Source organism: Macaca nemestrina, chromosome 12, assembly GCF_043159975.1.
Source record: "Macaca nemestrina isolate mMacNem1 chromosome 12, mMacNem.hap1, whole genome shotgun sequence".
In the NCBI taxonomy this organism is placed as follows: Eukaryota; Metazoa; Chordata; class Mammalia; order Primates; family Cercopithecidae; genus Macaca; species Macaca nemestrina.
In genome coordinates this window covers 56007239-56022656 of record NC_092136.1, presented here as the reverse complement: position 1 = coordinate 56022656, position 15418 = coordinate 56007239, and the positions used below count along the sequence as shown (strand labels likewise).

The 15418-nt window shown below is 39.0% G+C and overlaps 1 protein-coding gene across 7 annotated transcripts in view; it reads right to left on the bottom strand.

The window, feature by feature from the left end:
- The window catches only part of LOC105488765 (SET binding factor 2), a 547946-nt gene that overhangs the window by 64891 nt on the left and 467637 nt on the right, over positions 1 to 15418 (bottom strand). For 4 of the 7 annotated variants that reach the window (XM_071075109.1, XM_071075108.1, XM_011753166.2 and 1 more), the window contains exons 29-31: positions 14458 to 14553; positions 5664 to 5738; positions 3256 to 3440 (exon numbers count right to left, since the gene is read on the bottom strand). In XM_071075109.1, the coding sequence (XP_070931210.1) occupies positions 3256 to 3440; positions 5664 to 5738; positions 14458 to 14553 (356 nt within the window). The remainder of the gene's footprint in view (positions 1 to 3255; positions 3441 to 5663; positions 5739 to 14457; positions 14554 to 15418) is intronic. The other 3 variants (XM_071075110.1, XM_071075111.1, XM_071075112.1) reach the window with 3 other exon arrangements.

Here is a 15418-nt window from a genome sequence, read left to right as displayed (position 1 = left end):
CAAAGTGCTGAGATTACAGGTGTGAGCTACTGTGCCTGGCCCTACTTCTTAAAAGTCAATAATAAAAAATTACATGGCTGGGCGTGGTGGCTCATGCCTGTAATCCCAGCAGTTTGGGAGGCCAAGGCAGGCAGATTACCTGAGGTCCGGAGTTCAAGACCAGCCTGGCCAACATGGTGAAACCCCATCTCTACTAAAAATACAAAAAGTAGCCAGGTGTGGTGACGGGCACCTGTAATCCCAGCTACTCAGGAGGCTGAGGCAGGAGAATCACTTGAACCCCGGAGATGCAGGTGGCAGTGAACTGAGATGACACCACTGCACTCCAGCCTGGGCAGTAGAGTGAGACTCCACCTAAAAAAAAAAAAAAAAAAAAATTTACATAAAAAAACCATGAAAGGCTTTGTTCATTTCTATCTTTGGGATAACATTTTTTTCACTTAATGTTATATATGTATCAACCTATATTTATTTGAGTACTTTCTCATTTACATCTTTAATCCATATGGAATTTGTGTGTGGTATGAGTGTTGCATTTGTAATTAAAGAATGCTATACTGATGGCCTACTGGTATATTTCATTTTAATAACCTAGCTGTGAAGATTTAAAAGTCCTCTAACTTTTCATGCCAAAGAATGAATTAATTTTCTCAAAATGTTTCCACTTTCTTTTCATTTTGCCCAAATTACTCTACTGGACCATCTGCTTTTCTAAGAGTAAAACTGCTTTCTGGAGATTGGTTGCACAACAACGTGAATGTACTTAATAATACTGAGTCATATATTTAGAAATGGTTAAGATGGTAAATCTTGTTATGTGTATTTTATAATTTTTCCTTTGTCTTAATAATTCCATTTTAAGGAAGCTACTCTGAGGAAATAATCTAATCGGAAAAAAACCTCTGGGAATGGTATCTCAATAAAAAAAATAACAAAATAACCTATTTGCTTAGAATTGTGACTGTAATTTTATATACAGAAGATAAAGAAACCTAAACATCCAACAATACGGGTTGAATAGTGACTAAAATAGTTATGGAGACTACTATACGACATGGAAACATGATGTTAAGGCTTCAGATAAAGAACCTAGTGATATACATGAGTTCCTTTCTATTATTTTTAAAAACTTATAATAGACAAAACATAGTTTACTTTTCAGGAAAGGTAGATTCCTATTTCCCAACTATACATAAGCTAGGTATGCCTATCTTAGAAGCCAAGAGTTACTAACCAAAGTAGTGAGACACTCCATTAGGTTGGAAGGAATTTGTTCCCAATAATCAAGTATTAAAGTATGTGAATTTACCTAGGTAAAGGTCAAATTCAAGATTATTTTCAGAATAACTCACTGTAATTTATTGACTTTCTTTTATGCCTCTTTGTTGGGAGAAAAAGGTATGGAATTGTAACTGGATGGCATTGTGCTAGCTAGAATGTGGCACATATCAGACAGATACAGAGCCGTATTCTACACACAAAATTGAATAAAAGATAAAACCTGAATGGAATATATAAAATTGCTGACAACTACTGTGCCAGAATGGTGGGATTACATTTTTAAAAATAATAATACTTGGCCAGGCGTAGTGGCTCACGCCTGTAATCCCAGCACTTTGGGAGGCCAAGTGGATCACGAGGTCAAGAGATGGAGACCATCCTGGCCAACACGGTGAAACCTCGTCTCCACTAAAAATACAAAAAAAAAAAAAAAACAAAAAGCTGGGCGTGGTGGTGCGTGCCTGTAGTCCCAGCTACTCGGGAGACCGAGGCAGAAGAATCACTTGAACCTGGGAGGCGGAGATTGCCGTGAACTGAGATCATGCTACTGCATTCCAGCCTGGCGACAGAGTGAGACTCCGTCTCAAAAAATTAAAAAATATATAATAATGATACTTTACTGAGGAAGGACAGACAGAAAGAAAAAAGAGAGGGAAGGAAAAAGGCAGCATCCCAACTCTTTCTTACTCAAATACGTATGATCACACAGCTAATCTGAGAAATCATGTGCAAAGAGAATGGCAGAGGGGAGTATTAAGGAGCTAAACCTTGGAGAGTGATTCGGATCACGAGTAAGTGTTGTGCTGAAGCACGGAAAGTCTGTGCTCTGGAAAAGACACTGGCACCAGCAACCCTGGATTGCTGTAGAAAAGTGTTCTATTTTCTGGATATAAAATTATTTACTGTATCAGAAGACAAATATGCAGATTTAAAAATTGAGCATTACCCAGCAGTTTTATGCCCTCTACCCTAAAGGCTGATGACTAAGTGGTTGCAGCAGTCCAGGCAGTGGGAGAAGAGCTAGCAAAGCCACCAGCCTGCTCCAGAAGAGATGACTCAGTTACTGGCGTCTTAAGGGCCAAGCATGTGGGATCTTGCTAATGGCACCCTGCTCACAGTTTCTGCTCCATGGTTCAGCCAGAGGTCTGTCTAGGTTGTCCAGTGCCAACTGGAGCACTGGACTAAACGTTGAAATTTCTGAGTTAACAGGTAACTTTCATGTCCTATACACCTATTCGTGGTAATGAAATTTATTTTGTAATGCGTGACTTGCAAAACATTAAATTCAAGGAATTATTGTTGCTTTTGGAGGAAAAGACCATCTTTACAATTTATGGCCCCTCAGCATGGTGAAGCTCTTTAGCACAACAACTTAACAGTAAGAATACAATTGATTAGCATCTAGTATTTTGAATTTTCTGGCATGTCTTAGGACATGTGTCTCTTTCTGTATAGCCTTGAGAAGTTTTAACAAGTGTTACTCAGAAAATCTAGACTTGGCCTTGCCTTGCCTCCATACGTGGCACCACAGTCTTCCTCTCTCCATTCTTCTGTCTTTCTGTAGCCTTTTTTATCAGTAGGTTTACAACAACAAAACTATCTGTTTTGCCATGGGCAGATTCCTGTGGAAACTGAATCAAGGCTGTTGAAAACACAGCCTGATGAAGCCTTATTTCTTTTTTCGTATGTACACTTCCTGGTATTCCTAATGTTTATGTTGATTTTTTACTGTCATGAATAAATACTTATTTTCGTGGCTAATAAATATGCATATGTATATATGTGTATGTATCTATATAAAAATTAATATATATAAATAAATTCAAAAGGAGAGCTAAATTTTTTGAGATTATTAACTCCAGGTTAAGAATCATGCTATAAAAAAAATTCTAGCAAACCTGGTTTGTGATACATGTTTTATAAACAGCCCTAGTGCATCCACAAAGTTTCTAAGTGAGAAAAAAGAAATCTTACCCTTAGTTGCGACTTTTCACCAAATATGTAAAGCGCTGCTTGCCGTTTCAAGAGCTGGTTTTGTAGGTAGGTGCTGTTACTGAAGGAGGCCGAATGGTCCTTGCCTGCCAGCCGGGCGCCAACATCAATGAAGGATGTTGGAGAGCTGATCAAGCGAGTGCTAGAGCGAAGACTTGCCCACACACCTTCACGAAAGCCAAAGTCATGGAGTGAGATAATCTAATGTGGGAATACCACTGACTAAGGAAAAAGGTGCATGCTCTGGAGCTACAATTTTAGAGGTCATAGCAAGTTGATTAATCTAAAAATCATAAGTCATATGGTCATTTGCTACTTCTGTAACATAAGCATTATCCAATATAGCATTTCAAAATCACAGAATCTTAGCCTCAGAATGACCTACCAAACCCCCCAAATCAATCTTATTTTATATTTTGATGTAAATTCAGGATTTAAAAGTAAATACTAAGATCATAAGTAGAAACAGTACATTGACACTGAAAACAAAACAAGCTGGCAGGAGGTACTAATAAAGTCTAGCAAGGCAAATGCTGAGTTACTCAATTTCTCAGGGCTTCATGAAAAAAGTAAGGAACATTCTTCTGCTTATTTGGTCAATTTCACATGACATTTAAAGATATAAAATAGAAACTTCTAAGTCTACTAAAATCTGAAGCTGGATTTGTAATTAATATTTGTATATCATGCCAAAATGATGTAATTCTAAACAAGATTATATTATAGTTTTTTTTTTCAGTATCTGTGAAGAATGAGAAATTATAAATTTAGTAATGGGCACAGTGCCTCATGCCTGTAATACTAGCACTTTGGAAGGCCAAGGTGGGCAGATTGCTTGAGCCCAGGAGTTTGAAACCAGCTTGGGCAACATGGTGAAACCCCGTCTCTACCAAAACAAAACAAAACAAAAAACAAACGCCTATAGTCCCAGTTACTTGGGAGGCTGAGATGCGAGGATTGCTTGACCCCCAGAGGTGGAGGTTACAGTGAGCCAAGATAGCGCCACTACACTACAGACTGGGCAACAGAGTGAGACACTGTCTCTAAAATAAAATAAAATAAAATAAATGAATAAATGTACAGTCAGAAGCAGATACCTTTATTTTATTTTATTTTTTTTGAGACAGAGTTTCGCTCTTGTTGCTTAGGCTGGAGTGCAATGGCATGATCTCAGCACATCACAACCTCCACCTCCTGGGTTCAAGAGATTCTCCTGCCTCAGCCTCCTGAGTAGCTGGGATTATAGGCATGCACCACCATGCCCGGCTAATTTCGTATTTTTAGTAGAGACAGGGTTTCTTTATGTTGGTCAGGCTGGTCTCAAACTCCCAACCTCAGGTGATCCGCCCGCCTCATGCCTCCCAAAGTGCTGGGATTACAGGCGTGAGCCACCACACCCAGCCAGAAGCAGATATCTTCTAAGAGAAAGGGCAAGCTAAAATGCTAGAAGAGTCTCAGTGAGATAAGTTGACCTTAGTTATATTAATTAGAAAAATCAAGGATTTCTATATGCAAGTGAGACTATTAAATATCAAATATCCAGACACTAAGGCATACACTAATTCTCAAATTTGACTAGCACTGTATCACTTTCAAATCAAGAGGCCCTCATACATGCCTGTAGAACTGTGGTGTTTATCTCAGTGATGGGGTCACAGGGATATAGGACTTTCCTACTGCCTCCCTAAAGTGGGTTTTCCTCTTTAGATCTAGAAAGCCTGTTTGAGAAGCTTTAGTCTTTTCCCAGTATTAAACTGAAGTCATGTTTCTAGGTGACCAGAAGTCACCATGATAATGTCACCTCTGCTTCTCTTTCTCTTTATAAGCATTTATGGGGTCAAGAGACCAGTTCCCAAGAAAAGTTTTTATGGCTCATTTCAGCTTCACATGCATGAATCTTTGAGACAGAGTTTCACTCTTGTTGCCCAGGCTGCAGTGCAATGGCACGATCTTGGCTCACCACAGCCTCCGCCTCCCGGGTTCAGGTGATTCTCCTGCCTCAGCCTCCCGAGTAGCTGGGATCACAAGCGTGCCCCACCACGCCCGGCTAATTTTTGTATTTTTAGTAGAGATGGGGTTTCACCATCTTGGTCAGGCTGGTCTCAAATTCCTGACCTCAGGTGATTGCCTGCCTCAGCCTCCCAAAGTGCTGGGATTACAGGCGTGAGCCACGGCGCCCGGCTGCATGAATCTTTCTATGTAGTTTATGAGTTTTTCTTAGACATTATGGCAATTATTAATTTTTTTGTAAATGGAATCGGAGGAAATTCAGAATGTAGATGAGAATAAAGGATATAATTTTACAAATGCAAAAAAATTACTTGTAACATATGTAGTTTCACATGAAGATGGTTTAAAAGAGTGACATATCAGGACACATAATACAGTACCTTGATTATGGACTCTTCCCTTAGCTGAAGATTTGGGATTTGACTGAGTAAAACATTTATCTCTGTACCCATGCACTGGTAGGTAAGATTAAAGACAGAAAGAGAAATAAAATGTATATAGTAGCAAATGTCAGAGCAGATTGAGTAAGAGAAGAATAGGCTACTTAATTTTTAAAATTAACAGGGGAAAAATGTAAATATAATAAAAGTAGAAGATTTAATTAACAAACAAAAAGCTGCAGTCACAAAAAAAAGATGCATTGAGTACCTGTTAAATGAAATTTCAGCACCTGTTTATAAATAATATAAGCACAATGAAATGGACAGCACACAGCAGAAGGTGCCACTAAAAAATTATACCAAATGGAATAAGCTTTTAAAGATTATCATTCAGTCAGAAACAAATTTATATAATAAAATTAAGGAATTTGGGGTGTGTATGTGTAAATGTTAGGAATACACTGGTCCTCATATCGAAGGAGACTGGCGAATGCTGTGTGTTGTACAACACATTTGTTCTTTGAGCAAGGTCATCACACCAGGAAACAATGAAGCTCTAGCAACCATTTGGAATAACTAAGGGCATATTTTTGCAGTAGAGCATTAAGCATTGCCACGCTATCTTCCTTCTCTTTCCATTTGGAAATTACATTTATTTTCCATAAATACTTACGAGCAGCAAAAATTCATAACCCTGTGACAATACCCAATACCACTAATAATACAGCTTGTGATGACTGATGTAATGACGTCTCTTAAAATCCCTACTTGCACCAAAATGATAGGCAGTATTAGAGATAATAGTTTTGTAATTTGAGTAATATATTTTTTCCGACAGAAAGAAAGGAGTTTATGATGATGGCACACCAAAAATTGTGAGCAGTTTTAGCACTTTCCAAGCAAACAAATTGCTCAAGTCAATTAGAGGAAATAATTTTATATTTATTCAGTCAGGATTGCAATCTTTAATAGTAGTATTAAGTTATACAATGCAAAATTGTGTAACATATGACATAACAAAAATCATTCGAAGTGAGTTTTCATTCCCACTTCACTTCTTTAGAAGCAGAAAATGAAGGGCACTGATGGCTCTGGTGGCCAAAGGAAGTCAGAAAGTAAGGGCTGCAGAGGTGCTGGCTGATGACAGACAGAGAATGTGACTGCAAGACAGAACAAAGGCTTGGGACGACATGGCCAAGGCACACTGTGTGGCCTCCTCTGTGTTGGCTGACTGCTCTCCTTTCTGCCAAAATTTTGAACTTTCCTATTGAAAATGGGACACTAAGATGATGATAGTGATACTTGAGTAGTTCCTGATTCTGAGATACAGCTTCCTTAACACATCACACTTTCTTACGCTAGTCTTATTGCCTGGAATGATTTCTCCCATTTCCTTACCTGACACATTCCTACGTAACCCTTAAGATCCAGGTACAATGTTAGTACCTCTTCAAGGCATTCCTGACTGCTCCCAAACTGGGGAGCTCTATTTGAACTTTGATCACATTGCATCATGATTATCTGCATATTCTTTCACTCTACAAGATTGTATGTGTGAAAGGAAAATAAAAACTCAGGACTCCAGTTCATTATGCCAGAAGGAAAAAATTAGGCTGAAAGCTGAGACATACAAGAAGCTGCTTTTCCTTTTGTTCCTAAACAAACAGCTACAGTTAAAAGGTTAAATTTATCCACAGATAGCTACTGGTATGTTCACTTTATCTTATAGACAAATACATAATTGACCATTCTCCTACCTGCTCCTTTTTTCTTACAACATGTGGATTACTATACCCTCCCTCTTTCTCATTTAAATATTAAAGCCCTCAAAATCATTGTTGGAGAAAGGCACAGACCTGTCTCCAGGGTGAGTCCTTAACCTTGGCAAAATAAACTTCTGAATTTATTGAGACCTGTTTCAGGTACTTTTTGGTTTACATGTGCTAGTGAGGGCAAGCACCCAATCATGTTTATTCTTGTATCCATGCTGACAGCCTGAAATACAGGCACTCAAAGAATTTGTTGATTATTTACTTTTTGCAAACCAATACATTGTGAGCTGTTGTGACTCATTATTATACCTTCAACCCAATTATTTGCACTGAAAGAGTGAAAAGAGGGGTATTAAACAAAAAATAGTAAGGACTCCCCCAAAGAAGGGCTCATCAATGAAAAACTGCCAAGTTTTGGCCAATTAGTAGAAAATCAGCAATGATAAAATGGCCAGTACTGATATGGGGCCAGCAGGGGGCTTTGAGAATTCTAATTCCATCTGGAAGTCATTTTAACCAAAGGAATTAGACTAGCGCATTGGTTGTTGGTGGTGAGGTCTACTTAGATTTCCTGAATGATTTCTAGATGTCCTGGGCACTTAACACCAGCAAAGGGTCTCAGGCAGTGTTTTTCCAAACTGCAGGATCATCCTTAGTGGCTTGGGAAGTCACTCTACTAGGTCAAATCAGTATTTTTTTCAAAATTAAACATTACAGTTGAAAATACTAATGAGCACTGCATGTGGTACAGATGAATATTGTTTCACAAAACTTTTGTTTTAGTGTATATATTATACATTTTGCATGTGCCTTAGTACTACCTGAATTGTGATATAAAATGAATGGGTATGTATACATATAAATATAAAATACATTTCTTACTGTGAGTCATGATCAAACAAGTTTGAAAGTCACTGGCTAGACCTAGGGCATATGCCTTCTATCTCTTGCCTTAGATCAGTAAGGCTCAAAGCAATTTAAATGCAAATGTCAACTTTCTTCCCATTTCAGCAGAGTATTAGGCAATGGCAATGATAACAGTAACTATAATAATAATAATGACAACTAACATTTATTAAAATACTACTATGGGCTAGTTACTAAGTTAAATGTTTTACATATATTATTTCATTTATTCCTCATAACTACCTTAAAAATCTGTATTATTTATTACCTTAATTTTAAAGATGAAGACACTGAGAATTAAGAGGTTTCCTAAATTGTTTAATCATACAGTAAGTAGTGGGACTATGGTTTGAATTAGAATGTAACTAAACTCTTAATATACTGTTTCCTGAGGAACCATGTGACCTTGGAACCAATCAGTAGGACTGGCTAAGGGGACTGCTTCAGGGAAGATAAGACACAGTTCATTTTCCCCATAGGAATGCATTACTGTTCAGAGAACCAGTGTTTCCTAAGCACTGGTGTTATTTCCTCTACTCTGTTCTGACGAAAGGGGAAAAGGAAAAGAGATGCTTAGGTCACATGTGGTGCCTTATTTATCATTTTGATCTTATAACTGGCCCAGTGCATGAGACACAAGATATATTCAGTAAATATATCTGCACTGATATGATGCAACACTGAACTAATTCTAGTCCCAGTTGTACTGATACTTGCTGTGTGGCCTTGACCAAGTCACTTAATCTCCCTGGGCCTCTTTAAATACCTATCCTGGAGGTTATTTCAAGGATAAAATAATACATGGAGAAAAACTTAAAATGTAAAAGATGAAGAATTAAAAAGCTGCCTCCAAGTGGCTACTTCTCAAATATACCCAGCTATTATATTTTGGTATTTGAGAGGCAGTACTGATTTTCTCAAGGCATTTTTCTACTCAACAAAGAAATTTATCCAAGTTGTAAATATAGGTGCTTCCCCCATTGGGCTTAAATGTTATTTTAATTTTAAATGAAAAACAATGTGATCTATTCACTTCTTACTTTTAAAGTGATTCCTGTGTAAAAAAGGATGCATCCCTTGTATTAGGAACTCACCAACATGCATGCTGAATGCAAAGTGATCATCCTGACTGAAAAAGAGGTGAAGGTCAATTTTAACCCTGGCTCATCAGACCAGGAGAGACACACAGTGGAAATAACATAAGAAAAGTAGGCCAGGCGCGGTGGCTCACGCCTGTAATCCCAGCACTTTGGGAGGCCAAGGTGGGCGGATCACGAGGTCAGGAGATCGAGACCATCCTGGCTAACACAGTGAAACCCCGACTCTACTAAAAATACAAAAAATTAACTGGGCGTGGTGGCGGGCGCCTGTAGTCCCAGCTACTCGGGAGGCTGAGACAGGAGAATGGCGGGAACACGGGAGGCGGAGCTTGCAGTGAGGGAGATCGCGCCACTGCTCTCCAGCCTGGGCAACAGAGCGAGAGAAAAAAAAACAAAAAAAGAAAAGTAGGAACTAGGACTGTATGAAAATGAAAGCAATGAAAAAAATTGTGAAAATAGGGGAGCAAAAAGAAAAAGGCTAGGAAGAACTAGGGGTTAGGGTAAAAAAAAAATAATAGAAGAAGAATTAGATGATAGGAGGCTCCTCCCACAGTGGTACCTAACTCTGGAAGAATGAAGAGACTCTGTACTGTGAGTTGATACAAGGAAATGAATTCCTTGCAGGGCATGGGCATGTCTAACCTAGTCTTGCCTTGCCAGTCTAAATATGTGTCTGCCTGGCATGTTCACATAATAGAGAATCTTCTGAGATCCTTAACTTGCCTGCCCCAGTTCATTCCTCCTACTTTGAGAAGGAATGACACTATCAGAAGAAACACAGAAACAGTTCTAGAGATCACAGAGAATGTTCAAGGTGTCAGGAAACAGCAGTACCTCTTTGTCCAGTTTATCACTGGGGCTTTAGAAGGTTTTGGAGGCTTTGGGAGTGAAGAGTTAAGAGATGGAGTAAAAGAATGAGATTTGCGTTTCTGGATTTTAGCTTAAGACACCAGAATGACAAGCACCTGGTTAGGAGTACAAAACTGTCATAAGGAAACAAGCCAAATTCACAGTAATTTTCAGCAGAAAGTATTTGAGAAAGGTGTCAGAAATAATAATTACAGCCTCAGATATGCACATAGAGGTCATAAATTAAATAGGAGATTTTAATCTGAAAAGGTAAATACAGCCTTTTGGGTGCCTTTAGGATTAGCAAAGAATGGAGTCATAAGAATATAACCACTACTGGGAATTCCCTTGTATAAAAGAAGCCAAGAGCTGGAGGCCAGGGTTAAAAAAGAATATAATGTAGTTGAAAAAGATTGTTAAGGCTGGGCGGAGTGGCTCACGCCTGTAATCCCAGCACTTTGGGAGGCCGAGGTGGGCGAATCACGATGTCAGGAGATCGAGATCATCCTGGCCAACATGGTGAAACCCCATCTCTACTAAAAATACAAAAATTAGTTGGGCATGGTGGCACATGACTGTAATCCCAACTACTCGGAGGCTGAGACAGGAGAATTGCTTGAACCAGGGTGTCCGAGGTCGCAGTGAGCCAAGATCAAGATCGCACCACTGCACTGTAGCCTGGTGACAGAGCGAGACTCCATCTCAAAAAAAAAGAAAAAGAAAAAGATTGTTGAAAATCCATGAACCTTTGGTACCAACATAAAAGTAGAGACAATTGTGTAGCACAATTTATATTATAGGCCACCTGGCCAAATGTTGGAATCGATAACATGGTGATGTGTACAATGGCAAAATACAAGATCAGGTTGTGGGTGCGAGGGCTTCAATTAACTAGACATCTGCTGAAAGCTGCGTTCTCTAAAAGTTGAGTGGAAAAATTACTGACTTGCCTTGCTGACAATATAAACTTTCATATGGTAAATAAAGCAGTAAGGGGAAATGCAATCTCAAATCGAATTCTGACAAGAGTGCTTAGCAACTGAAATACCAGGACCCTAAGGAGAAAAATCACTGTACCATCTTTTAGTTCAAATTCACTGAGAAAGAAATGATGAGAAGAACAAAGTTTGTATCTTAAACTTTAAAATAGTAGTACTCTAAAAATCCAGAAAAATGAAATATATGGCTGTAATGGGTTGAAATATGTCCCCCTCCCAAAATTTATATTAAGTCCTAACACCCAGTGCCTCAGAATATATATAATTAGTTAAGATGACGTCATAGTGGATTAGAATGGGCCCCTAATTCAATATGACTGGTGTACTTATAGAAGGAGAAATTTGGAGCTAGACACAGAGGGCGAATGCCATGTGAAGAGGAGGGCAGAGATTTAGGTAATGTTTCCAGAAGCCAAGCAATGCCAAAGATGGCCAGCAGACCTCCAGAAGCTAGGAGAAAGGCATGGAACAGATTCCTCCTCACAGCCCTCAGAAGGAACCAACCCCCTTGATACCCTGATCTTTGACTTCCAGCTTCCAGAACTGTGAGACAATAGTTGTTTAAGCCACCCAATTTGTAGCACTTTGTTATGGCAGCCCTAGGAAACTAATACAATGACTTCAAGGCCTGACACAGTAATTGGAAAGATGACTCAAGAAGGTTGAAAGCTCTTAGGAAATCTTGCAATTACAGAAAGTTCTGACGAGGCAGGAAAAGAAAGTATCCAAAAAACCAGTATGACCACTAGGAGATGTATGGTTTTCAAAAGGGAAAAAAGTGAATTTTGTAAAGTAGAATCTTTATGTTGATTCTGAACCAAATTCTAGGAATGGATTATCAATGAACTATTTATAATTACTTTTAAAAAAAAGCACTGATTCCTATAATAAGTCACAGCAAAGTAACTACAAAACCCTTGGTGATGCAGTTAATTATTTGAAAGACTGGCAAATAGTGGATTAAAATCACTGACAGAGATTTAGAAATATGGGCCTGGTGAGTTTTAGTGGGAAGACTCATAACCAGTATAGATGAACAGATTGATCTTTTTCTTCAGAGAGGTTTATGTTATTTTGCTGTAGGTCTTTGTCTTTAGCTCTGGCTTGTTCAACATTTTTTTAAACAAAGAATCACATGAGAACAATCATCAAATGTATGGATGAAAAAAGGCTTGCAAAACAGCAAATGCACTGCTAGACGGAATCAGGGTCCAAAGGTCTAAAATACCAGTCCACATCCCAAAACATGAAATTTCCTAGTTATAACACTGCTAGTGGGTCCAAAAAGCAACCATCAAGGCCAGTATGTTTTTAAGAACAATAGCACATATGAAGCAGACAGGGACTTCAGATGATATTAATCTCCACATGGGTTAACCTAGTGATGGAGCCGAATGCAGTTTTAGGCAGTGAGAACACCTAGAGTGCTGGGTTCAACTCTGTGGAGTGTTCACAGTGATAAGGATGGTGAGCGGACTACTACCATTTGAACTGGGGATATTCAGAGTTAACTAAAGGCAGGAAAAGAAAGTATCCAAAGGGCCAATATTGGGGATGTGTATGGTTTTCAAAAGGGAAAAAAGTGAATTTTTTAAAGAGTGAATTTTGTAGAAAGCAAGCCTGACAAGAGTTTTTCCTGAAGGGTTTTAGGTGTGGGAGATTACACTTACGTTCTAACCTCAGAGGATAGAGCTAGGGCCAATAAGTCAAAGTGGTGGTCAATATGAGAAAGCAACACATAGAGTTGCTCCCAAATGTAAGGGATTATTTTGGGGGAAGAAATGAGTTTCCCATTACTGATGATATTCAAGCAGAAACAAGATTACTTGCTTAGTGTGTACATATGTGTGTATGTAATTTTTTTGAGATGGAATTTTGCTCTTGTTGCCCAGGCTGGAGTGATCTCGGCTCTTGTTTTGCTCTTGTTGCCCAGCAATGTTGCGATCTCGGCTCACTGCAACCTCTGCCTCCCGGGTTCAAGTGATTCTCCTGCCTCAGCCTCCTCAGTAGCTGGGACTGCAGGCGTGCACCACCACGCCTGGCTAATTTTAGTATTTTTAGTAGAGACAGGGTTTCACCATGTTGGCCAAGCTGGTCTGGAATTCCTGACCTCAGGTGATCTGCTTGCCTCAGCCTCCCAAAGTGCTGGGATAATAGGCATGAGCCACCGCGCCCGGCCTACTTAGTATCTTTTTAAGACTATTCATCATTATATGGGGATGAAAGGAAAAGTCTAAGATTCTGTGACTTTATTGTGAGACAGTGGGACTTCACAGTTGAGATATCTGGGGCCAGGTGCTTTCCCATGCCTGTAATCCCAGCACTTTGGGAAGCCCAGGTGGGAGGACTGCTTCAGGCCAGGAGTTCAAGGCCAGCCTGGGCAACATAGTAAGACTCTGTCCCAAAAAATATTTTAAAAATTGAGCTGGGAGTGGTGGCACACACCTGTAGTCTCAGCTCCTTGGGAGCTTGAGGCAGGAGGATTGCTCAAGCCCAGGAGCTGGAGGCTGCAGTTAGTTAGCTATGATAGTTCCACTGCACTCCAGCCTGGGCAACAAAGTGAGACCCTGTCTTAAAAAAAAAAAAAAAAAAAAAATCTGGTCTGGAATTTCCTCTGCAGAGTGAAAGAATCTCACATAAACTTCCAGAGAACAAAGTGGATGACCTTATGGAGCTTAAAAGAACGAATACTTAGCCTTTCTCTATTTCCTCATGCCAGCAGCTACCTGGATATCACGACGTCTTATTCTCCAAAGCAGTATTTCAGAAGACAAGAGCAAAAATAACAGGACTTGGAGTTCCTTGGATCTGGAATCACTTCTCCTTAACTATCTATACTTCTGTGATTGATTGGTCTTTCTGCCCTGCAAATCTGGAGTATCATGGAGTACTCCCAGGGCTGACTCGTCATTTAGACATGCTCCCCTTACCTCCTAATGCTCCCAAACTTATCAATATATATGACATCAGCAATTATTATACTTCTTGTCCCACGAGGCTAAGTTCATCTGTCATCATGCTAGTAATAAATTTGACCATTCATTCAGAAGAGGGTAATTAAGAACAATTTGAACCATAATTAGTTGATTGAAAATATCAACTATCTAGAAAAATGCTTTCTGCTTTTAAGCTTGCATCAGTGCTCAGTTATAAAATCAATCTTACTAACCTCCTCGAGCAAAGCTATTGGATGGGTTTACATCCAAATGTCCTGGCACTACCTGCTTAAGCACAGTGGACATTCTTGAAGTCCTCCTTTCAGTCCCTAAAGTCAGCCAAAAAGAAGAACAAAAACCATGTTGTTTGGGTTAACATTACTCAAATGACAAAAAGTTATCTTCATGTGTAGCATGTTTAATTGCTGCCAAACATTGTACTTTTAAGTACCCAAAGCTTTATTAGAGATAACAAGGCAATGTTATTATTAATCAGAGATAACACACATATGCAAGATTATAGAGAGTTAGGTTTGGCAAGTGCAATCACAGAATTTAATGATAAATGGAGCAAGGCATGCATGGTGTTACTTTACAAGAAAAGCCACTTTCTGCTTATGTTGAGCTAATTCAAATAGCTGATTAAGCCAAAGAGACCAACTTCTCAAGTCACATGCTCCTGTGTCTAACACATTAGGGTTACCTCTACATGAACCCTTTGGGGTTCCATCACATGATAACTGAAACAGAATATTAGTACAAGTCTTAATGGCTTCATCCAAATCCAGTGAAAACAAACTGTACTGAAAATCATAAAGGTTGCAGATATTTTGGGAATTTCAAACTTATAAATGATGATTTAAATAAATACACATTTAATAAACATGTTCCACTTACATATTCCATGTCATAATAATATTTTAAAGTCTATGAAAGGTAAATATGGGAATAAAGGGTGACTTTATTTATATTCCTCACTTCCTCTCCAATTACTCTTTTGAAAAGGGAAAAACTGAGCTGGGTGTGGTGGCTCACACCTGTAATCCCAGTACTTTGGGAGGTTGAGGCGGGAAGACTGCTTGAGCCCAGGAGTTAGAGGCCAGACTGGGCAACATAGTGAGACCCCATCTCTATAAAAAAAAAAAAAAAAAAGAAAAAGAAAAAACTGAATCTCTAAAGTTCATTACTATTTAC